General features: G+C 44.9%; 1 protein-coding gene across 1 annotated transcript in view; it reads right to left on the bottom strand.

Moving 5' to 3' along the window:
* LOC126203553 (loricrin-like) overlaps positions 1–16,036 on the bottom strand; it is a 131,968-nt gene extending 115,932 nt beyond the window's left edge. The window contains exons 1-2 of the mRNA XM_049937875.1: positions 15,947–16,036; positions 4,515–4,689 (exon numbers count right to left, since the gene is read on the bottom strand). Coding sequence (XP_049793832.1) covers positions 4,515–4,689; positions 15,947–16,009 — 238 coding nt within the window. The 5' untranslated portion in view covers positions 16,010–16,036. The remainder of the gene's footprint in view (positions 1–4,514; positions 4,690–15,946) is intronic.
* Positions 16,037–24,324: the final 8,288 nt, after the last annotated feature.

Below are 24,324 nucleotides of genomic sequence, written 5' to 3'. Positions count from 1 at the left end.
GTATGTCTGAACAGCAAGATTCCCTCATGTAGAACTAACTTTTTGCAAAATAGGCAGTATGAAACCCTCCTTGGCTCTTAAGTCTGCAATCCCGTTGCGTCTAATAAGGAGAGATCACCAACTTGACCTTATCTTTCAAGGGGGGAGAGGAAAGCACACTTACAAGATATCAGCCCCAGGAATCGATTCCTAGTGAAAATTTTGGCCGTAGTTCTGACAGTACGCAGTTACGACATTCTGAATTTACAGCTTTTAAATTTCGAGCGCACCGGTTCTTTGTCACTCGCTCCACTCCACTGCAGTCGCCCAACGCCAGAGCACGGTGTACTGCACAGTGGAGCAGATAACAGGTTTGTGGAATACTGTTGTGAGATTGGTAACATAGTTAATAACATCAAAGTGTATCGTCCCATGCTTGTGGCTTGTGCTAGAGCTCTCTTTGCTTTGAACAGATTTAGGTTCCGATTCGCTAATGCAATGTAAATGACATTCAGACTGAATGTGGAAATTTTGTACCTTACACATGAGAATATTTAGTAATTTGCATTTAGTACGATGTTTTCGATCTAAGACTGCAACGCAGATGTATTATTCCACGTTTGGATGAACATGTGGAATGGTTTCTTCGATTGTATGACAACACACGGGGCATATACAGGGTGTTCGGAAATCTAATATTTTGAATAGGAACCCACGTCCGGCGACGTACCGTTTCCGTTCTACGATGGTTTCAATTCAAATGTTTAATCAAGCAATTTCGCTTGAGAATTGAATTAGGTGTGATACAGTGCATTTATTTGGTAATAATCCAAAAGGTTCAGTTTGGAACCGCGTGACCGCTACGGTCGCAGGTTCGAATCCAGCCTCGGGCATGGATGTGTGTCATGTCCTTAGGTTAGTTAGGTTTAAGTAGTTCTAAGTTCTAGGGGACTGGTGACCTTAGAAGTTGAGTCCCATAGTGCTCAGAGCCATTTGAACCAATCCAAAAGGAAACAACGAAACGTCCATTTATGACTTAAGCAGATTTGTTTGTGTTAACACTTAAACAATACGTGTATACATTATTCCAAAACAAAAAACACCCCAGCGTACTGTACATTTAGAAGAGCACTGATGCACTACAAAAGCTGCCCGATGTGGTGTGCACCAACGTTGTTACAGACGTTGTTTCTACGAATCATGTTCTGGTACACACTCTCCATCCCACATGGTCTCTTCAATTTCCAGTGCAGTGGCTAGGATTCGTGCCAGCAGATCTTCTTGTGTCTCTACAGGACTTTCGTAAATTAAACCTCGCGTGTGACTTCGCAACAAGTAATCCATAGGAGATAAATCCGGCGATCTGGCGGCCACACGGTTGTAAATCGTCGGCCGGCCCTTCTTTCACCGTACTGTCTGTTGAGATGTCTCCGAACTTCAGGTGAGAAGGAAGGTGATGTACCACCATGCTAACAGTTTCTTGGAAACTGTTGGTGTTTGTGACAGTGCACGCACTCGCTAAAATGGCGCCTTCAGTGAGCTGTAGAGGTGTGAAAGAACAGACTTCTGGGGTTTATGGTTATTATGTGCCTTATCTGTGACCTTTCGTGTGAAATAGAATCCTTCCCAATTTCTAAGGACTGTGTTTATCCTAAGACTGTCTGTGAACCTTTTGCAAGTCATTTTGTATTATTTAGTTCGTTTCATGTTCCGTGGAAAACATTCCTAAGACTGTCTGTGAACTTTTTGCAAGTCATTTTGTATTAGTTAGTTCGTTTCGTGTTCTGTGGACCTTTTTACACGATAAATTGTAACGAGGTGGAACGAGTCGTTTTGCATTCCACCGCAAATGAATTCGTGAATATCGTCAAATGGCGAAAATTTACAACCGGTATTTTTTTATGTACAGATGTTAGTAATTCTTACCCACCACCTTTTATACATCACAATAATAGAAATTCTTCTACGGAATAAAAGCAGTTATCAAGGAGAAATATTTTTAGATTATTTTCAAAATTTACTTTGCTGTCTGTCAGACATTTTATAACCGCGGCTAAATGATCAAAAATTTTTGTTTCAGCATTGTGACCTCTTTTTTGTGCTACAGACAACTGTAATGTGGAGTACTGAGTCATTTTTCCGTGTGTTATTGTAATTATGCATATCACTGTCCGGTCTAAATTGTAGTGGAGTATTCACGTCAATCTTCATGAGGGAACGAACACGGGTATTCACATCGAACTTCATGAGAAATGAACACGATGTGGAACGACAGTCACAATGTCCAGCTCCTGAAAACAGCTGTCTACAAGACGATCGTGGATGAGCACCACATATTATTCTTCGAGCACCTTTTTGAGCTGTGGAGGCTTTCTATCTTAAAGAGGAGTTACCCCAGAACACTATTTCGTATGATACACTACTGGCCATTAAAATTGCTACATCAAGAAGAAATGCAGATGATAAACGGGGATTCATTGGACAAATATATTATACTAGAACTGACATGTGATTACATTTTCACGCAATTTGGGTGCATTGATCCTGAGAAATCAGTACCCACAACAACCAACTCTACCCGTCATAACGGCCTTGATACGCCTGGGCATTGAGTCAAACAGAGCTTGGATGGCGTGTACAGGTACAGCTGCCCATGCCGCTTCAACACGATACCACAGTTCATCAAGAGTAGTGACTGGCGCATTGTGACGAGGCAGTTGCTCGGCCACCATTGACCAGACCTTTTCAATTGGTGAGAAATCTGGAGAATGTGCTGGCCAGGGCAGCAGTCGAACGTTTTCTGTATCCAGAAAGGCCCGTACAAGACCTGCAACATGCGGTCGTGCATTATCCTGCTGAAATGTAGGGTTTCGCAGGGATCGAATGAAGGGTAGAGCCACGGGTCGTAACACATCCGAAATGTAACGTCCACTGTTCAAAGTGCCGTCAGTGCGAACAAGAAGTGACTGAGATGTGTAACCAATGGCACCCCATATCATCACGCCGAGTGATACGCCAGTATTCCGATGACTAATACACGCTTCCAATGTGCGTTCACCGCGATGTCGCCAAACACTGACGCGACCATCATGATGCTGTAAACAGAACCTGGACTCATCCGAAAAAATGACGTTTTGCCATTCGTGCACTCAGGTTCGTCGTTGAGTACACCACCGCAAGCGCTCCTGTCTGTGATGTAGCGTCAAGGGTAACTGCAGCCGTGGTCTCCGAGCTGATAGTCCATGCTGCTGCAAACGTCGTCGAACTGTTCGTGCAGATGGTTGTTGTCTTGCAAACGTCCCCACCTGTTTACTCAGGTATCAAGACGTGGCTGAACGATACGTTACAGCCGTGCTGATAAGATGCCTGTCATCTCGACTGCTAGTGATACGAGGCCGTTGGGATCCAACACGGCGTTCCGTATTACCCTCCTGAACCCTCCGATTCCATATTCTACTAACAGTCATTGGATCTCGACCAACGCGAGCAGCAATGTCGCGATACGATAAACCGCAATCGCGATAGGCTACAATCCGACGTTTATCAAAGTCGGGAATGTGATGGTATGCATTTCTCCTCCTTACACGAGGCATCACAACAACGTTTCACCAGGCAACGGCGTCAACTGCTGTTTGTGTATGAGAAATCGGTTGGAAACTTTCCTCATGTAAGCACGTTGTAGGAGTCGCCACCGGCGCCAACCTTGTGTGAATGCTCTGAAAATCTAACCATTTGCATATCACAGCATCTTCTTCCTGTGGGTTAAATTTCGCGTCTGTAGCACGTCATCTTCGTGGTGTAGCAATTTTAATGGCCAGTAGTGTATTATTGAATGAAAATAGGCAAAATATGTCAACTCACTGATTTGTTTCTCCAAGATTTGCAATGACTTTAAGTGCAAACGTGGCTGAATTAAACTGTTTTAGCAGTTCCCAAATGCGCTTGTGTGTGTTACTTTCCCTCCAGTTTTCACTAGTTCTAGTGGAACAGTATCATCTGCCTTTCTCCATTCGTTAAGTGGCCTTGTACGCATCATCTAGTGTTAATTCTGGAATATCACTTTTTTCTTCGTTATTAACCGTCAACTGCCTGTTTCCCGTCTTGCGCTACACATAAATTCAAAGAAATTCTTGGACAGTTTTCTCCTTGTAGTGAATTACTATGCAGTCGTCTATATTAACTACTGAAATGTAACGTTATTACAAGATTCTACTTGGCTTTTGGTTTAACTTTATTCCTCTCAAGTATTTCTCTCAAACAAAATTTCATCGCAACTTTTAATTTCGTCTTGAACAGATGTACAACAGCTCTGTTTACTTGAGAAAATCGTGTATTCTGTGTTTATTGAAGTATGTGCCGTTTTATGCTGGATTACATGAAAGTCAAAGGATACTGTAATATAAACCGTGTACAGAACTTGAAAAGGATGTGGCCATAGCTCCTACGTCTCTAAGGCATTATTGCAAACTACAGAACTGGCTTGTAGAGAGGTGTACAGTGTATGTGTTGGGCAGTTGCTGTACCGCAGTACGTACCGTTGTTGTAGCCGAACCGGAAGTCCCCGTTGGGGCGCACGTCGAGGTACTCTGAGCCCTCCGGCGGGGCCGCCTGCTGCCCCGCAACACGACTGCTGCACGACAGCAGCAACAGCAGCAGCGACAGCAGCAGCTGCCGCACCCAGGCGTGGCGGTGTCTCATGGGTAGCGCCTCCTGCAACGAGGTGTAGCGTAATGTCAGGTAGAAGTGGCGTGTAACTCGAGTAAACACTAAGTGTAGAGTATGAAACCGGAATTTCCCTATACAGGGTGGTCCATTGTAAGTGACCGGGCCAAATATCTCACGAAATAAGCATCAAACGAAAAAACTACAAAGGACGAAACTCGCCTAGCTTGAAAGGGGGAACGAGATGGCGCTAAGGTTGGCCCGCTAGATGGCGCTGCCATAGGTCAAACGGATATCAACTGCGTTTTTAAAATAGGAACCCCCATTATTTGTTACATATTCGTGTAGTACGTAAAGAAATATGAATGTTGTAGTTGGACCACTTTTTTCGCTTTGTGACAGGTGGCGCTGTAATAGTCACAAACGTCTAAGTACGTGGTATCATTCGTGGTAACATTCCGCCAGTGCGGACGGTATTTGCTTCGTGATACATTACCCGTGTTAAAATGGTCCGTTTACCAATAGCCGAAAAGGTCGATATCGTGTTGATGTATGGCAATTGTGATCAAAAAGCCCATCGGGAATGTGCTGTTTATGGTGCTCGCTATCCTGGACATCATCCAAGTCTCCGGACCGTTCGCCGGATAGTTACGTTATTTAAGGAAACAGGAAGTCATCAGCCACATGTGAAACGTCAACCACGACCTGCAACAAATGATAATGCCCAAGTAAGTGTTTTAGCTGCTGTCGCGGCTAGTCCACACATCAGTAGCAGACAAATTGCACGAGGATCTGAATCTCAAAAACGTCGGTGTTGAGAATGCTACATCAACATCGAATGCACCCGTGCCATATTTCTATGCACCAGGAATTGCATGGCGACGACTTTGAACGTCGTGTACAGTTCTGACATTGGGCACAAGAGAAATTACGGGACGATGACAGATTTTTTGCACGCGTTCTATTTAGCGAGGAACCGACATTCACCAACAGCTGTAATGTAAACCGGCGTAATACGCACTATTGGGCAACGGAAAATCCATGATGGTTGCGACAAGTGGAACATCAGCGACCTTGGCGGGTTAATGTATAGTGCGGCATTATGGGAGGAAGGATAATTGGTCCCCATTTTATCGGTGGCAATCTAAATGGTGCAATGTATGCTGATTTCCTACGTAATGTTCTACCGATGTTACTACAAGATGTTTCACTGCATGACAGAATGGCGATATACTTCCAACATGCTAGATGTCCGGCACATAGCTCGCGTGCGGTTGAAGCGGTATTGAATTGCATATTTCATGACAGGTGGATTGGTCGTCGGAGCATCATAGCATGGCCCGCACGTTCACCGTATCTGACGTCCCCGGATTCCTTTCTGTGGGGAAAGTTGAAGGATATTTACTATGGTGAACCACCGGCAGCGCCTGACAACTTGCGTCAGCACATTGTCAATGCATGTGCGAACTACTCGCTGTTGAGAGGAATGTCGTTACACGTATTGCCAAATGCATTGAGGTTGATGGACATCATTTTGAGCATTTATTGCATTAATGTGGTATCTACAGGTAATCACGGTGTAACAGTCTTCGTTCTTAGAAATGATAAATTCACAAAGGTACATGTATCACATTGGAACAACCGAAATAAAATGTTTAAAAGCACCTACGTTCTGTATTTTAATTTAAAAAACCTACCTATTACCAACTGTTCGTCTAAAATTGTGAGCCATATGTATGTGAATATTACAGCGCCATCTATCATAAAGCGAAAAAAGTGGTGCAACTAAAACATTCATATTTCTTTACGTACTACACGAATGTGTAATAAAAAAATGGCGGTTCCTATTTAAGAAAACGGAGTTGATATCCGTTTGACCTATGGCAGCGCCGTATAGCGGCCCGACCACAGCGCCATCTGGTTTCCCCCTTAAAGCTTGACAAGTTTCGTTCTTTGTAGTTTTTCCGTTTGAAGATTATTTCGTGACATATTTGGACCACCCTGTCGATGGTGTAGGGACCGTGAGACAGCGTCTTCAAAATGGTGCAAATGGCTCGAAGCACTATCGGACTTAACATCTGAGGTCGTCAGTCCCCTAGATTTAGAACTACTTAAACCTTACTGACCTAAGGACATCACACACATCCATGCCCGAGGCAGGATCCGAACAAGCGATCGTAGCAGCAGCGCGGTTCCAGACTGAAGCGCCTAGAAGCGTTCGGCCACAGCGGGCGGCAGACCACGTCTCCAGCGCCATCTGCCTCCTATTAAGGCTGACGACTAATGTCAACACACAGTAACCCAAGTTCCATACATCGGTATTTGTTTCAAACCCGTGAACCTGTCGAGTTTTCTGCCTACGAACTACGATTTGCGAACAGCATCGGTTTCCTGTTGTCATTCGGAGAAAACTGCCGCAAATGGCATCGAATGCTTGTCGAAGCTTTCGGCGAACATGCGCTTGGTAAAACACAGTGTTTCGAGCAGTTCAAAAAATTTAAAAGTAGTGATTTTGACGTTGGAAGCGACGAGCGTGGGAAACCACCGAAAAAGTTAGAAGACAACGAATTGCAGGCTTTACTGGATGAAGATGATACTCGAACTCAACACGGACTCGCAGAACAATTGAATGTGACGCAGAAAGCCGTTTGTCTTCGGTTGAAATCTATGGAAAAGGTGAAGAAACTGGGAAAATGGCTTTTGCATGATCTGAATGAAAGCAAGCAAATCGAAAGACCACTTGTGAAATGCTGCTTGCCAAGTACAAAAGAAAGTCGTTTCTCCATCGTATAGTGATGAAAAATGGATATATTTTAAGAATCCTAAGCGTCGTTAATCATGGGCGAATCCAGGCAAATCGTCGACAGCCACTGCAAGACCAAATGTCTTTGGAAAAAATACAGTGCTCTGTGTTTGGTGAGATCAGAAGGGTGTCATCTATTATGAGCTACTAAAACCTGATGAAACCGTTAACACTGATCGCTACCAACAGCAAATGATCGATTCAAATCGAGCATTACGTGAGAAACGACCGGAATATGGAAAAAGTCAACACAAAGTCATATTGCTCCATGATAACGCCCCATCACACACAGCAAAACGGGTCAGGGAGACGATCGAGGCGTCCAGTTGGGAAATACTAGGGCACGCGGCTAATTCTCCAGGCTTGGCTCCGTCCGATTATCATCTGTTTGCATCACTGGGACACGCTTTCACTGAACAACGCTTCAATTCGTATGAAAATATACGAAAATGTCTCGCTGACTGGTTTCCTTCAAAAGGAGACTGCTTTTTTGGCATGGCATTCATAGCCTGCAGGGGAGGTTGGAGAAATGTATAAATAACAATGGAGATTGTTTTCAATGAAATATTGTTAGTTTCGAACAACAGACGTGCGATTATTGCAGGCAAATTCCGGTTTCATGCTTCTGCACGAGGTAATCAATTACGGATTATCCACGGGTACCGTCGTAACCAATTACCTGTATTGGGCAGTGACTAAAGATACTGCCAATACCGCGCATCGTCTGTTTACCAAAATGTGCACCAACAGTGCGGAACTCATGCCTTCATAGAAATAGCCGGTTACTTCTGTATAGTTACGAATCCTAATAGGTCGTGCTGATACACAATGCTACAAATTTTTTTATGTGAAAACTTTGAAATCACTTTTAAGTTAAACAAACATTATTAACATTCTATGCCTTAAATCTTCATGTCTAAAAATTTCTCTCTCAATATAGTAATGAGAGACCAGTTTGTTGATACCGTCGTTGTAGAACGTTCGACATTATTGTTGACAAAGCAACAATATCACCTCTGCTTGCACCACTCCATCATTACCGAAGTGAAGTGCTCGAAGGTGTCCTTTAAGCTTTGGAAACTGATGAAAATCGGATGGAGTCAAGTCAGGTGTGTATGGAGTATGATGCATGGCAGTGAATCCTAGGTGTCTGATTGTTCCACAGGTCGCAGCCCTTGAGTATGGTCTGGTATTGTGATGCTGTGGAAGAACTGTTCGTATTCGAGCTTTTAGTTTTCTGAGAGCCTCTCACGCATCGACATAGTTACTTTACACAACGACAAGTTTCGCGGTACAATGAGAAGCCCTATAGCCGCAGAGCCTTGCAACTTGCGTCAGCGAAGGGCGAAAGTCGTCCGATTAATGTGAGCTACGTGTAATACTTCAACCGATATTGGGAACAGAAAAAAAAATTCGGAGACAGTATTTTTCAGCCCTTACTTGTGGATTTCAATATTGCTATACGTGAAGCAATAACGTTTGCTGACATCTGCATCTACATGTCATGACATCTACACGAGTACACTGGAGTTCGCACTTACTTGCCTGGCAGAGGATTCCATGAAACACCTTCAAGCTATTTCTTTATAGTTCCACTCTCGAACAGAACACGGGAAAAACGAACACTTAAATATTTCCGTGCGAGCTCTGATTTCTCTTATTTTATTACAATTATTATTTCTCCCTAAGTAGGTGGATGTCAACAAAATATTTTCGCATTCGAAAGAGAATGTTTGAGATTTAAATTTCGTGGAAAGATCTAGCAGCAACGGAAAAAGACTTTGTTTTAATGATTGCAGCACCAACTCGCATATCATAAACGTGACACGCCTCCTCTCCTACTTCACGATAATACAAAACGAGCTGCCATTCATTGAACTTTCTCGATGTCCTTCGTCAGTCCTATCTGGTAAGGATCCCATACTGTACAGCAGTACTCTAGCAGAGGACGGACAAGCGTAGTGTAGGCTGGCATGGTAGTAACAATGTCAAGAACCGTGGCTCAGAGTTAATTATGTTCCAGATAGAATTATCTAGTGCCACACATAAGGAAATAGAAACTTGTCCGCTTCAGCGCTAATTTGTAATCCTATGTGTATAGCTGAAGTGTGAACATTTCACATTTCTCGTTTCAGTTCACCATGCTGTAACGGCAGCATCTGGATGTGAAGTTGTCTATTGATTTATCCTGTTGTAACTAAAAAAAGGAAGGAAGATACAATTTAGCGTCGCCTCGACATCAAGGTCATTAGTGACGGAGCACAGGCTCTGAATGTTTCAAGGAGAGGAAAGGACATCTGTCGTGCTCTTCCAAAGAAATCATTCCGACATTTGCCTGAGGAGATTTACGGAAATCATGGGAAACATATATCTGGATGGCTCGACGCGTGTATGAACTGTCGTCCTTCAGAATGAGAGTCCTGTGTCCTAACCACTATGCCACCCCGATTGGTTGTTGTAGCTAAGTAATTCCTCAAAAGTTATTTACGCCAGAAAAAGTGTTCCTTTTTGTAATTTATGAGGATACATTGTTTTACGAGTGCTGAACGTTTAGTAATAATTTTAGGAGCCCATTCCAATTACATGTAATCATCTTGCATTGGTTTGCGATTTCTCCATTTCCTTTGACTATAAGATCAGCTGCTGTGAAATCCGACATTTCATGGGCATTCAAGAACTTGTGTACAATGTTTGACTGTGAACTCTGTGAAGTGATTTTACTTCTCGGTTTCATAACGTAAATAGGCATGAGAAGGCCGTGTGACACGATAGGACGACAAGTGTTGTGTAAAGGGTGAAAATTTATCCAGATGACAGTAAACTAAATTGGTGGTATCGATAACATAAACTAGTACGTTACATGAAAGTCCGTAGATCTAGAAAAACTGTAATGTACTCATAAATATTTACTCTCGCAGTGTTTTATACCCATGCCACAGCTGATGAAATTGAGTAGTTCTAAAAAAAGCACTCAGTCTTCAGGCCAAAAGTGGTCTATCGGGACCATCCAACCGCCGTGTCATCTGTGGCTGATGATGCAGTGAGGGTGGGGAGGGGGGGGGGGGGGTTGTGGTCAGCACGCCGCTCTGTGGCCGGAGCCGCTACTGTTCGGTCGAGTAGCTCCTCAATTGGCATCACGAGGCTGATTGCACCCCAAAAAATGGCAACAGCGCATGGCGGCCCGGATGGTCACCCATCCAAGTGCCGGGCACGCCCGAAAGCGATTAACTTCGGTGATCTGACGGGAACCGGTCTATCTACTGCGACAAGGCCGTTGCCGAATAGTTCTAAGAACTTTATTAAAAAAAACCTCATTGTCTTACATTTAGTTTTGCTCATGGAATATATTTTACAGGAATAAACGTATGTGCTCTAACGTCATCTCTGTCGTTGTCTGTTTAGCTACTACACTGCGCTACTTACTTTCGCACTAGTTAACATCAGTGGAAATTAAGTTGTGAAATTTCCCATCAGTTAATAGTACTGGCTACAACTGAAATCGGAAACGGATGAAACGTAAGTGGACCACATGGTAATTCAAGCTTCGGTATTTACATTAACGCGGATTAGAGTTTATCAGCCGAAGACATGCTGTGTTAGGACTGTTACGAAGTAGGCCCCACACTCCAAGAATTGTTTTCAGTATGAGATACTTCTTGCTATAGCAGAATGCCTGTAATTATCTTTGTTTAACCTCTTAGTTCAATGTAGTGGTTACCTGTCACGATCAGGAGTGCTGCTGTAAAACTTTGTAATAGAAAGAGAGAAGGCCAGAGGTATGCTAAGGAGGTGAGTATCATGTTCGGATAGCTCAGCTGGAAGAGCACAGGTTGTGAATGATAGAGATATTAACAATGCGTCAACGTATCAAAAGTATTAGTTCAAAGCACTGTTAATTTACTGTCTCAGATCGCAGAATTTTTTACAAATTTTTACTAGTTATTTATTAAGAAAAACCGGTAGGAGTGTCCGTTAGATCAAAGAGATTCTCTTTTTGAAAAGCATATTATAGAACGGTGAGACGCATATATAAATACCGAAAATTGTGTCAGAAGATTATTTCAGTAAACGGCATGTATCTTAGTCATCGATTCGGCAAAGGAAAAATAGGTTCCATCTTTAGTCACATTCGCCTCCAGAGTAAACGTTCCTTTCGAAAAAAATTTTTGTTTATTATTTTTTTGTTTATTTATAGACGAAATCGCATGTTTATGACGTCTATAAATTGCGTCCATAAATAAACAAAAAAACTTTTACAAAAGAATCAATCACCCACTCCATAGACCCAATGTCGTTTTTTCATAAACGTTGCTTTCTGCTCCGAAAGAAGCCCAGTTGTTAAAATCGCGCACCGAACGGGGCTCCTATTTGGACAATGTGGACAAACCATTTCATCGTGATGTGCTCTCTTCTAGGAACGTCAGTACAGCAAGGTCTACAGGACTGCTTCTGCGAATTTTGGAAACTAGGAGTGAGCTACTGGTAGAGTTGCAGCTTTGAGAGCAGGTCCTCAGTCGGGCCTAGATTACCGAGTCGATTCCCAGTCCCACAGCGAAGTGTAGTTCTGATCGGACGGGACGTTCCGAAATTGCGCAGCTGTCCTTGAAGCGACGTACCACCTGCGTTGATCATATGACTTTTTTCATCGTACCTATAGCTGAATGAGAGGTGCCGACTCATTAAATCGCACTATTTGTTAAAGCTAAGTGGCAATATTGTCCTCTTTCTGAAGCAGCTTAGCTACAAACGAAACGTAAGTACCAGCCAACGAAATATCGCACCGTAGTCAACACACTGCAGCACACTACATCCTCCATAAAGTTCACCATCACGATCAGTTTCCTATTCGTTCAGAATGTCGTTGTTTTCTCCACTTGTTGTGTTCCCTTGCCTCCTCCGTCACGCTGTACATCCATTTTGTCTTCCCTCGGCTTGCATATACCCTGAAATATCCTTTACTGATTTGCAGCCCCAACTCCCAACTACTTCACGTTACACTACTGTGTAACTGATTTGGGGAACACGTAGTGTGTGGTACTTCTTACCATTCTGATGGTGGCATCAACTTGTCGTCATACGATTTAATAAAAAGATCGCAAGCGTTGGGTAACCACGATTGACCATGACAGTGCAAGAGGTTGACATGGCAGTGCACGAGGCTTCCATATCTTCCTAAAGGAAGTTATAAATTCTCAGCATATCACTGAAGCGAAATGACACCTAGGTGCCTGGCAAGTATCGTCATGTAGCGATTTCTTCAAAGGGGGGTTGTCGCAAACTTCGGAACCGATGGGGTGACACATTGTCAGCTGGAAGTACAACTCTCAACTTGGTCTCTCTGTGCCTATAAAAGTCGTGGTGGATGTACCACAGGACCCATTTTTCACTCAGCTAATTATTTGGCAATTAATTGTACTACTCCCAATAACTATACCCTGAATGTGTTATGGAACAGTCAAGATATGTACTTCGCCAGCATGTGTTAGAAACATTTATTAGGCTTCCTGAGAGTTGGTGATTTTGTGTGTTTACTTCGAGAGCACACACGAGGCATTACTGTACAAAGCTCCTGCATATATTACGTTATATATTGATAACAGATTTTGTGAGGATGTCTTGTGTACCGCTTTGTCAGAGCATTGAGTGAGATAATGTCATATCACTGACGTTTATTCAGTAAGATCAAGTCGCAGTCTGTCAACGACATTTAAGCTATTAGAGGTTTCTGTAAATCACTTCTTGCGAACACTGGGTAGTTCCTTAAAAAGGCTACAGAGTGCTCCGCTCCATTAGTTATCATTCCTGACGAAATGCATCAGCTCCACCATGCTATTAAACAATGGTACACTACACACAGCTTTTTAAACTAAGTAGCATGATCGATCAGGTTTCGTTGCCCTACATCAATAAAGCGCCAAATTACTTGCTGCATTGTGATGCGTGCACCCAGCCTTCTATGAGCTCTGAAACTTCACCAACGCCATAGCTGTCGACCACAATACTAGAGTTAAAGTAGTCATGATTGACTTTTGAGCGCTTTAAGGACCAATTCTCTGAACGTTTCTCCCTGATGACCTAATCAAGAACTTCACTACCATGTCACTACTGTCCATCTGTGAAAGGAGTGCAGATTATGATTTAACCTTTGGTTCGCGACGGGGTCATTAGAGACTTGGCGCAATCTTGAACTGAACCAAATGTATAACGAAATCGATACTATCGTTCAGAAAGTAAACACCCCATAACTGACTTCAACCGATAATAGAATAAACCACCTTTTGGATACGAGTCTAGTTTTCTAAACTCTACACCACTTCTCTGGACACTAGCAGTTCTAAACTTGACGACATTAAAGACGAGAAGCACCAAAGTTTCACAAGTTGCGACATCGTCGCGAAAAAACAGTGACCCGTATATGTAATAAGTTTCTTTTAATTTACGTCTATGGTCAGAAACTGTTTGATAACAGATTACCGGTTTCGGCCTTTAATGACCATCATCAGATCTGTTTCATAAAAACAAAGTCCGAATGTACTGCAGCCATAGTGGCATCGTCAAAAGTTAAATGCGGAAGCAGCACCAGCATCTATATGTATTTGACGATGCTCACCACGGACGACGCAATGGCCAGCAAGATTCACTTAACGACCGAGAGCAGCGGCGTAAGTGTATATGTTGTCGGTGCTAACAGACAAGCAACACTGCATAAAATAACCACAGAAATCAACGTGTGACATACGAAGAACGTGTCCGTTAGAACAGTGATGCGAAATTTTGCAGCAGTGTCCTAATGGATAAGAAATTTGGCGTCAGTGGTCTATGGCAGCAGGCGATCGACGCGAGTACCTTTACTAACAGCACATCGCTTTCATCGCCTACTCCAGGTTCGTGGCCATATGGGTTGGATCCAAGACGACTGTAAAACCGTGGTCTATTCAAATAAATCCCGATTTCAGTTGGTAGCAGCGCAGATCCCAAGAATCCATGGACCCAAAATACCAGCAAGCACTGTGCAATTTGGCGATGACTCAGTAACGGTGTGGGCCGTGTTTACTTGGAATGAACTAGGTCCTACATCATCTACATCTACATTTATGCTCCGCAAGCCACCCAACGATGTGTGGCGGAGGGCACTTTACGTGCCACTGTCATTACCTCCCTTTCCTGTTCCAGTCGCGTATGGTTCGCGGGAAGAACGACTGCCGGAAAGCCTCCGTGCGCGCTCGAATCTCTCTACTTTTACATTCGTGATCTCCTCGGGAGGTATAAGTAGGGGGAAGCAATATATTCGATACCTCATCCAGAAACGCACCCTCTCTAAACCTGGAAGGCAAGCTACACCGCGATGCAGAGCGCCTCTCTTGCAGAGTCTGCCACTTCAGTTTGCTAAACATCTCCGTAACGCTATCACGCTTACCACATAACCCTGTGACGAAACGCGCCGCTCTTCCTTGTATCTTCTCTATCTCCTCCGTCAACCCAACCTGGTACGGATCCCACACTGATGAGCAATACTCAAGTACAGGTCGAACGAGTGTTTTGTAAGCCACCTCCTTTGTTGATAGACTACATTTTCTAAGGACTCTCCCAATGAATCTCAACCTGGCACCCGCCTTACCAACAATTAATTTTATATGATCATTCCACTTCAAATCGGTTCGTACGCATACTCCCAGATATTTTACAGAAGTATCTGCTACCACTGTTTGTTCCGCTATCATATAATCATACAATAAAGGATCCTCCTTTCTGTGTATTCGCAATACATTACATTTGTCTATGTTAAGGGTCAGTTGCCAGTCCCTGTACCAAGTGCCTATCCGCTGCAGATCTTCCTGCATTTCGCTGCAATTTTCTAATGCTGCAACTTCTCTGTATACTACTGATCCAACTAAACCGATCATTGACTGGAAATGGTTCTGATCGGCTACTTGGACACCATTTGTAGCTCACTGGCTTCACGCTACAAAACAACCGTGGAATTTTTGTGGCTGACTACACCATGTCAACGCGCCACAATTGTTCGTGGTTGATTAGAAAAACTTTCTGGTCCGAGTGAATGATTTGACCACCCACACCGCCCGACATGATCCCACCGAACGTTTATGGTAGAGGATTGGGAGGTCAATTCGCGCAAAAAATCCTGCACTGGCAACACTTTCGAAGTTATGGACGTCTACAGAGGCAGCAAGATTCAGTAATTCTGATGGGGACTTCCAACCACTTGTTGAGCCCATGCCGTGTCGAGTTGTTTCACTATGCTGGGCAGAAGAAGAACCGAAACGACGTTAGGACTTTTACGAAGGCTTTTGTCACGTAAGTTTATTTGGCACGCTTCTGCGAACTTCGCGGGCGAATGCTTATATTACGAAGCATTCATTGCTTTGACAAAAGAGCACTGATTCTAGAGTGGTGTTACGTGCACGTCCACAAGGTTTTGACGACGATCGAAATCACTACAGAGTCCAGTACCGGTGTCGGCAGCCCGGCTGCGCCACTTACAGCTGGCGACGCGGCGGTGAAGCAGGTGGCTGCGGCGACGGCAGGTGCGATCGCTGTGCCCATGTCTGCTGGCGGCGGTGTCTGCGTCCGTGTCGGGCAGCGAGCTGTGCGCCGCCCAGCCCGCCACCAGCGCTTTATAGCCGCCGCTGACCGCGCGCGCCGGATGCTCCGAGGCCGACGCGGCGGTCACACCGGCAGAAAGATCCGCCGCCAGATAGCGACAGCCCTCTCGGGAGGATCTGCTGCCTCGTCTCTGGCTGTGTGGCGCCGTATGTGTCGTACCCGGCTCTTGTCAGTTTCTTGCACGTGGATAAATGGCAGTAAGGAACACTACACCTCAAAAATCAAATGTGTGTGAAATCTTATGGGACTTAACTGCTGAGATCATCAGTCCCTAAGCTTACACACTACTTAACCTAAATTATCCTAAAGACAAACACACACACACACACCCACGTCCGAGGGAGGACTCGAACCTCCGCCGGGACCAGCCGCACAGTCCATTACTGCAGCCCCTAGACCGCTCGGACACTACAGCTCATTGGCAATATGTTTGGTGCAGAGATTACAGCGTTGTTTGAGCACACTCTCTCCTCTACATATTTTATATTTAACAATAAATTTTACGAACACTCTGACGGTGTCGCCATGGGGAGTCTTTTGTCTCCCCTGGTTGCCAATCTTTTTATGGAAGATTTTGAGGAGAGAGCGCTCGAATCTGCCACTTTTAAACCGACAGTATTTTGGCGATACGTTGACGACACATTTATAGTCTGGCCTCGTGTTTTGAGCCGTCTCCAAGAATTTTCACGTCACATGAAGTCCGTACATGAAAACATAAGGTTTACCATGGAGATAGACAAAGTTGGTTGTTTGCCATTTTTAGACGTCTTGGTGCGACGTAAGAGTGATGGCACACTTGGTCACTCGGTGTACAGAAAACCCACTCATACAGATCTGTATCTCAAAATGGCTGTGAGCACTATGGGACTTAACTGCTGTGGTCATCAGTCCCCTAGAACTTAGAACTACTTGAACCTAACTAACCTAAGGACATCACACACATCCGTGCCCGAGGCAGGATTCGAACCTGCGACCGTAGCGGTCGCGCGGTTCCAGACTGTAGCGCCTAGAACCGCTCGGCCACTTAGGCCGGCCAGATCTGTATCTACAAGCTACTAGTTGCCACCATCCAGCACAAACAATGGGCGTTCTCAAAACCTTGGTCCACTGTGCCCATACCATCTCTGACGCCGACAGTCTTCAAGCGGAACTGGAACACCTGCAAAAAGTATTTCTGAAGAATAGCTTTTCAGCTAGGCAAGTGAACAGAGTAATGCAGAGTTAAAAACGACGGAACAAGGAACAGGAAGAGGCCTTCAGGTCGACTGATTATCTACCATTTATTGGGAATATTTCTTCACAGATAGGCAGAATACTGAGAAAGTATCAAGTGAGAGTCATCTTTCATCCTCCTTCCAAAATTTAATCACTGGTGGGATCCCTAAAACACGACCTGGGCCTGCGTAAATCAGTTGTTTACAAAATTCCGTGTGAATGCGGCAAATCGTATATAGGGCAAACAACACGAACTGTGTACGAACGCCTTCTCCAACCCACCAAGTCCGCAGTCGCCGAACACTGTACTTCCACAGACCATTCCATGAATTACAACGACACAAAAATTTTGGCCCATACATCAAACTTTTGGAGCTCGATTATCAATGAATCTGTGGAAATAAGATTGTCTGACAACGAGACTCTCACCAATCGAGATAGCGGTTATCAGCTGAACTCTGCTTGGAATCCTGTTATAGAGAAATTTCGTAGTCGACGTAATTATCTGCATAAAGATGAAAATCGACCTGATATCGATACGCCAGGCTTTCACCGTGGAGGGCGCGAGGGGCAGCGCACGAAGCTGTTATGAACGCGCGCGCTGAGCAGCGCATGCGCAATGTCAGCTCAGTATGGATTTAAATAGCGGAGCTCAGCGCGTACTCGCCAGTACTACTACAGTGGTACTCACCTGAAGATGGCCACAAGACTGCGGAGAAATATCGTGACAGGACGTTACTGACATCCGGCAGTTCTTCCGTGTTTTTGTGGAACAGTAAGGAACAGTTCCGATTTTTACTCAGTCCTACCAAGTGTGTACCCTGTGATCACAAGTTTTGTTTGATTTTTTAATCAAGCGTCTTTCACCTACACTGGTGTTCAAACCAAAAGCAACAACGGAAATATGCAAGGCTGCATTTATTTTGCCATAAAATAGTGTACACGGGTGATAGTAAAGTACAAACAATGTAAAGAATTCAGAACGAAAACAACTGCAACGTGCATAACGGTAGGCAAAAATGATCTTCGTCTTTTCCATCTTAACGAATTTGCACACAAATTCTGACAACTGATTAATGTGCTCCATATGGAGTGTGACCACCTCTGGCAGCAATTCAGGTAAAACAACGGTGGGGCATGCTGTGAATGATTTCCTCAATCTCACGTTGGACCAATAACGCCCGTTCCTCTTCAAGATCTGCTCGCAAATCTCTGAGAGTGGTTGGTGAAGCTGACGTGATGCAACGCGTGTCCCCGTGCATCCCAGACTTGTTCTATGTGATTCGAATCAGGAGAGCGAGTAGGTCACGCCATGGGTGCAATATCTTCCGCTTCCAAGAAAATGCCTATCACCTGTATGAGATTTTCACTCTGCAGCGGAGTGTACGCTGATGTGAAACTTCCTGGCAGATTAAAACTGTGTGCCGGACCGAGGCTCGAACTCGGGACCTTTGCCTTTCGCGGGCAAGTGCTCTATCAACTGAGCTACCCAAGCACGACTCACGCCCCGTCCTCACAGCTTTACATCTGCCAGTATCTCGTTTCCTACCTTCCAAACTTTACAGAAGCTCTCCTGCGAACCTTGCAGAACTAGCACTCCTGAAAGAAAGGATATTGCGGAAACATGGCTTAGCCACAGCCTGACGGATGTTTCCAGAATGAGATTTTCACTCTGCAGGGAAGTGTACGCTGATGTGAAACTTGTGAGTCGTGCTTGGGTCCCTCAGATGGTAGAGCACTTGCCCGCGATAGGCAAAGGTCCCGAGTTCGAGTCTCGGTCCGGCACACAGTTTTAATCTGCCTATCACCTGTGATTGCCGAGGTCCGGCATTATCGTCCATCAGTACGAAGTCCGGGCCCACAGCACCTCTCAACGACAGCACATGAGGTTCCAGTATCTCATCACGATACCTGACAGCAGTTAAACATTGCCCATTCACCAATACAATTCCTGCCCACGCCATTAGCGATCCTCCTCGATATCGACCCATTTCCGCAACGTTTGGCTCCCGAAATCGAGTTACACGCGCCCTCCAGATGCGAATACGTCTTGAATCACTCTCCAGACCAAAAGAAAAAGAAGCCCACTGTTCGACCGCCCAAGTGACGACTCCACTCTATACCCCACCTTCAGTGAAGACGCGTCAGAGCTACACATACAGCAGGTCTCCGACAATAAAGGCCACTCTGCCGAAGCCTTCTGTGCCCCGTTTGCCTCGATACAACGCGTCCAGTGGATGCTGCTGGGTCACACGCTAATTCCCGTGCAGTACCAAGGTGTTATCGTCGTGCCCTTACAACCAAGTAACTGCCCTCTTTCTGAAGTCAAAAATGGCCTGCCCCGCCCTGGTCTTCGGGACGGTTGTGGTCTCTATAAACTGTCACCACATCCGAGAAACAACAGATTCACAGTGTTGAGTGGTACTTAAGTAAATAAATCAGTGAAATCAAAGTGAACTAGAAATTAGGATATAAATGAAAAACTTGGTTTAGTTTAGAGAGTTACATACTGGCATTCAGCGGGCAAAACAGCAGAACAGAAGAGACAATGACCATGAAGTCAGCAAGTTCCACATAAGCGGGAGCTGTCGATTCAGCCGTCAGGGCATCGCCCGACCGGCTCACGTGTTTCTCAGTTGTCGTATGTGAGCAAAGGCCCTCGCCTACATCCCAAGAGCCAATGACCGACGTTAAGAAGATTCTTCGAGAAGCTTTTCAACGTGACAGAAGAGGCAATGACCGGCTCACGTGTTTCTCAGTCGTCACATGTGATCAAAGGCCCTCACCTACATTCCAAGAGCCAACGACCGACGTTAAGAAGATTCTTCGAGAAGCTTTTCAACGTGACAGACGAGGCAATGACCGTGAAGTCGTTCACCTCCAGTACACTGAAGTGAATAAATACGCGAGACGCAGTGGGCCAGAGAGATGAAGACGGAGACAGATGAAGACGGAGACGGAGACGGAGACGAAGACGGAGACGGAGAGAAGAGACGAAGAAGACGAAGAAGTTTTCAGTCAGTTTCGGTGCTGAAGACCGTCATGCAAGAAGAGACTGCATCATGCACAGACGCACCAAGTCCGCCGCTGTAATGGAATAGCAAGCAGCAGCCGCGGCGCCAGAAGACAGAAGTTAAAAGGTATTTGAAGTCTGGTTTTTACATACCCGGGTGACTCGTGAGGACGGGAAGGAGACGGCCTCACATCAGTAGTCACCTGTGAGCTGGGATGAAGACCTGACAGCCGAAGACTGGCAAGCGGGAGTCCGTGGTTCGAGTCCGCCACACTGGCCTTCCCCCGCCGCGCCGCTCCGCTGGCCGACGCAGAACACACGCGGCCGCTTAGAGAAGCCCATGGTATCATCCGATGCACGATTTCGCTCGCAATAATTAAACGGGCCACCTCGCGCTGCGCGTCTCCAGTCAGCTGGGCGAGACGGCGACACGAGATACACACCGCTACGCGTAATCAGACGCCGCCGCCGCCGCCGCTGCCGCAGCAGAAGACTTCACAAACGACACAGCTGCCGCTCTCCGAACCAGAACATCCCGTAAGATACAGTTGTACAAATCTTCAATAAAAGTTATCTTATGTAAAAATGATGTTTCATTCGACCTCATACCCGAGCCAAGGAAGAACCCACCCTGCCCACATGTTGTTAAGAGAGAAAAGTTAAATTATTTAATATTTTCACCCTGACAGAATGCTTAGAATGCTCATCCTGACAATTGACTTGCATCAAAAGAGAAAACCCAGTTATATTTAGTGACAGAAGTGTCACATTTAGTATCACAACTGTTACATTTGGTATCAGAAGCCGTTATAGTTGTTACAACAGTAAGCCATTGGGCTACATCAGTTTGTGGCTTTCCTGCTTCCATTCTTCCTGTGGCCCTCCACTGCTGAGAGTCTGGTGGGTGTCTTCTCTGTGCCTTACTGCACCGTCTGTGACTGTGTACACAGAAACTTTGGATGAGGAACTACCCGGCAAACACCCGTTTGACAGATGTCGTAACGTAATCGTTGGCTTGATTGTGCGCTGAACAGAATGCCATCTTCCGTGAAGAACACGATGGTACGAACATCTGTAGACCGTTTGTATCATTATATCGTGAATTAGATATAGAACGGGGAAATAACGATTTGTTGCTTTAATTTTGCACACCAGTGTATTTTCCACTGAGTCCTTCCTATTCTATGCCATTCTCGTAGACATTATCTTCTCACAGGGGAAAAATCTATTCTGCTCATCCACGCGGTCGGATATTGAGTCTCCTCTATCATTTGCTAATAAGGAGAGACTAAGAGGAGCGAGCACTATCCACTTGTTGCGGCGACATAACTCTCCTATTTAATGGCTGAGGTCCACGAACAGTTCGTAATGACACAATTAAGTAACACACATTTAAGTACACTCACCTCTAGAACATTAAGACACAGCATAAATTTTATAAGTAAATCTCTAAATTTCAGTTCGTAGCGGAGTGTCAGCTAGTTGAAACTGGGCGTCAGTATTCTGTGAATGTAACAAGTGATGCCATATGCTAGAAACGGTAAGAACTGTTTGCACAGATTTTGTTATTTTTCTTTGTGAACAAAGTCATAAATGCTGTTATTATTTTCGTGATTAATTATTTCAAAATATTAATAATCCACAAACCAGGAAATATGCGTGGCCTTCAAATTTAGATTTGTCACGAATTGTTCGGGTACCGTCATGACTCAATTTTTCAGGCAGATGAACAAGAAATTGTGACTTTCAAGATGATCTCGAAGAGCCTCAAATGACGAAGGAACCCTCAGTACCTGAAAAACACAGTCTCGTTGTAACAGCAAAAAGGATAATTCGTGTGAAACACCCTGTAGTATTCTCTGGTTTTTGAGACTGAAGAAACACAGTATATAAGGAATCTAAAAAACCCGGTATATGGTACACATCGGCCACTACATTCATAACCTCATGGATAGCTAATTCCAGTTTATATAAATGATTACGCATTAGAGCGGCTACTCTTCTGGAAGGCTCAGCATTTTGAAGCATCATCTGCTGCGGAACGTGCACGATGCTTTTCAGTACATCGTATTTAATGTTATATTTTTCACGTGCTGCCAACAGCATACTTAAAAATACTTTCTCTTTTCAAAGTTCATAATTCTACAATATCGAAAAGATAGTTGACAGCCAATCTCTCAAAGAAACAACGTACCGCGTGATCAAAAAGTCAGTATAAATTTGAAAACTGAATAAATCACGGAATAATGTAGATAAGGAGGTACAAATTGACACACATGCTTGGAATGACATGGGGTTTCATTAGAACCAAAAAAATAAAAGGTTCAAAAAATGTCCGACAGATGGCGCTTCATCTGATCAGAATAGCAATAATTAGCATAACAAAGTAAGACATAGCATAGATGATGTTCTTTACAGGAAATGCTCAATATGTCCACCATCATTCCTCAACAATAGCTGTAGTCAAGAAATAATGTTGTGAACAGCACTGTAAAGCATGTCCGGAGTTATGGTGAGGCATAGGCGTCGGATGTTGTCTTTCAGCATCCCTAGAGACGCCGGTCGATCACGATACACTTGCGACTTCAGGTAACCCCAAAGCCAATAATGGCACGGACTGACGTCTGGAGACCTGGGAGGCCATGCATGACGAAAGTGGCGGCTGAACACACGATCGTCACCAAACGACGCGCGCAATAGATCTTTCACGCGTCTAGCAATATGGGCTGGAGCGCCATCCTGCATAAACATCGTACTTTCCAGTAGGTGTTTATCAGCCAGGCTGGGGATAATGCGATTCTGTAACATATCGGTGTACCTCTCACCCGTCACGGTAGCAGTTACAAAACAATAATCACGCATTTCCTCGAAGAAAAAAGGCCAGATAACGGTGGATGTGGTAAATCCAAACCATACCGTGACTTTCTCGTCGTGCAATGGAGTTTCCACGACAATTCTAGGATTTTCAGTAGCCCAAATTCTGCAATTGTGGGCGTTGACAGACTCTCTGAGCGTGAAATGAGCTTCGTCGGTCCACAACACGTTACTCAACCAATCGTCATCTTCCGCCATCTTTTGAAACGCCCACACCGCAAATGCCCACCGCTTCACTAAATCTCCGGGTAACAGTTCATGACGCCGATGGATTTTGTACGGATAGTGTGGTGTCACCGCCATACACCACACTTGCTAGCTGGTAGCCTTTAAATCGGACGCGATCCGTTAGTATACGTCGGACCCGCGTGTCGCCACTATCAGTGATTACAGTCCGAGCGCCGCCACACGGCAGGTCTAGTCTAGAGAGACTCCCTAGCACTCGCCCCAGTTGTACAGCCAACTTTGCTAGCGATGGTTCACTGACTACATACGCTCTCATTTTCCGAGACGACAGTTTAGCATAGCCTTCAGCTACGTCATTTGCTACGACCTAGCAAGGCGCCATGTACAGTTACTATATCTTCTGAACAGATAATATTGTGACTCATGTACCGTCAAGAGTGACGTTCATCATTAATGGATTAAAGTTAAGTATCAAATTAGCTACGTCCGCTTTCTGAATTCTAATTCCTTGTCATGTTCCAGACCTCACGTCTATATAGTCCTTCCCTCCTCACGCCAGCCTACGTGAGCTAAACGCGTGCATTTCCGCCTCCTCTCGTAACACGGTGTTGGCTCTTCAGCCAACACAACAGATTGCATCGGAGGGTACGCCTAAGTGCCAACCAAACAGTAGTGTATGGAATGCCGGGTCGACGTGCGATTGTACGTGCACTGACTGCCCCGTGCATAGACGAACCAGCTACAGTCTCCATTTCTTCCTGAACTGTCTCAGCAGCATTACGTCTTGTGCTCGGTCGGCCTATACGGGGTCTATCATCTAAACAACCCGTGGCTTCGAACTTCGAAATCACTCTCGCCACAGCTGCATTTGTCAACGGACGTTTACCCGTTCGAATCCCCTTCCTATGGCGATAGGATCGCAACGCTGAACTAGCACATTCCCCATTCTGATAACATAGCTTCACTA

Source organism: Schistocerca nitens, chromosome 9 (assembly GCF_023898315.1).
Source record: "Schistocerca nitens isolate TAMUIC-IGC-003100 chromosome 9, iqSchNite1.1, whole genome shotgun sequence".
Taxonomy (NCBI): Eukaryota; Metazoa; Arthropoda; class Insecta; order Orthoptera; family Acrididae; genus Schistocerca; species Schistocerca nitens.
This window is presented reverse-complemented; position numbering and strand designations above follow the sequence as displayed.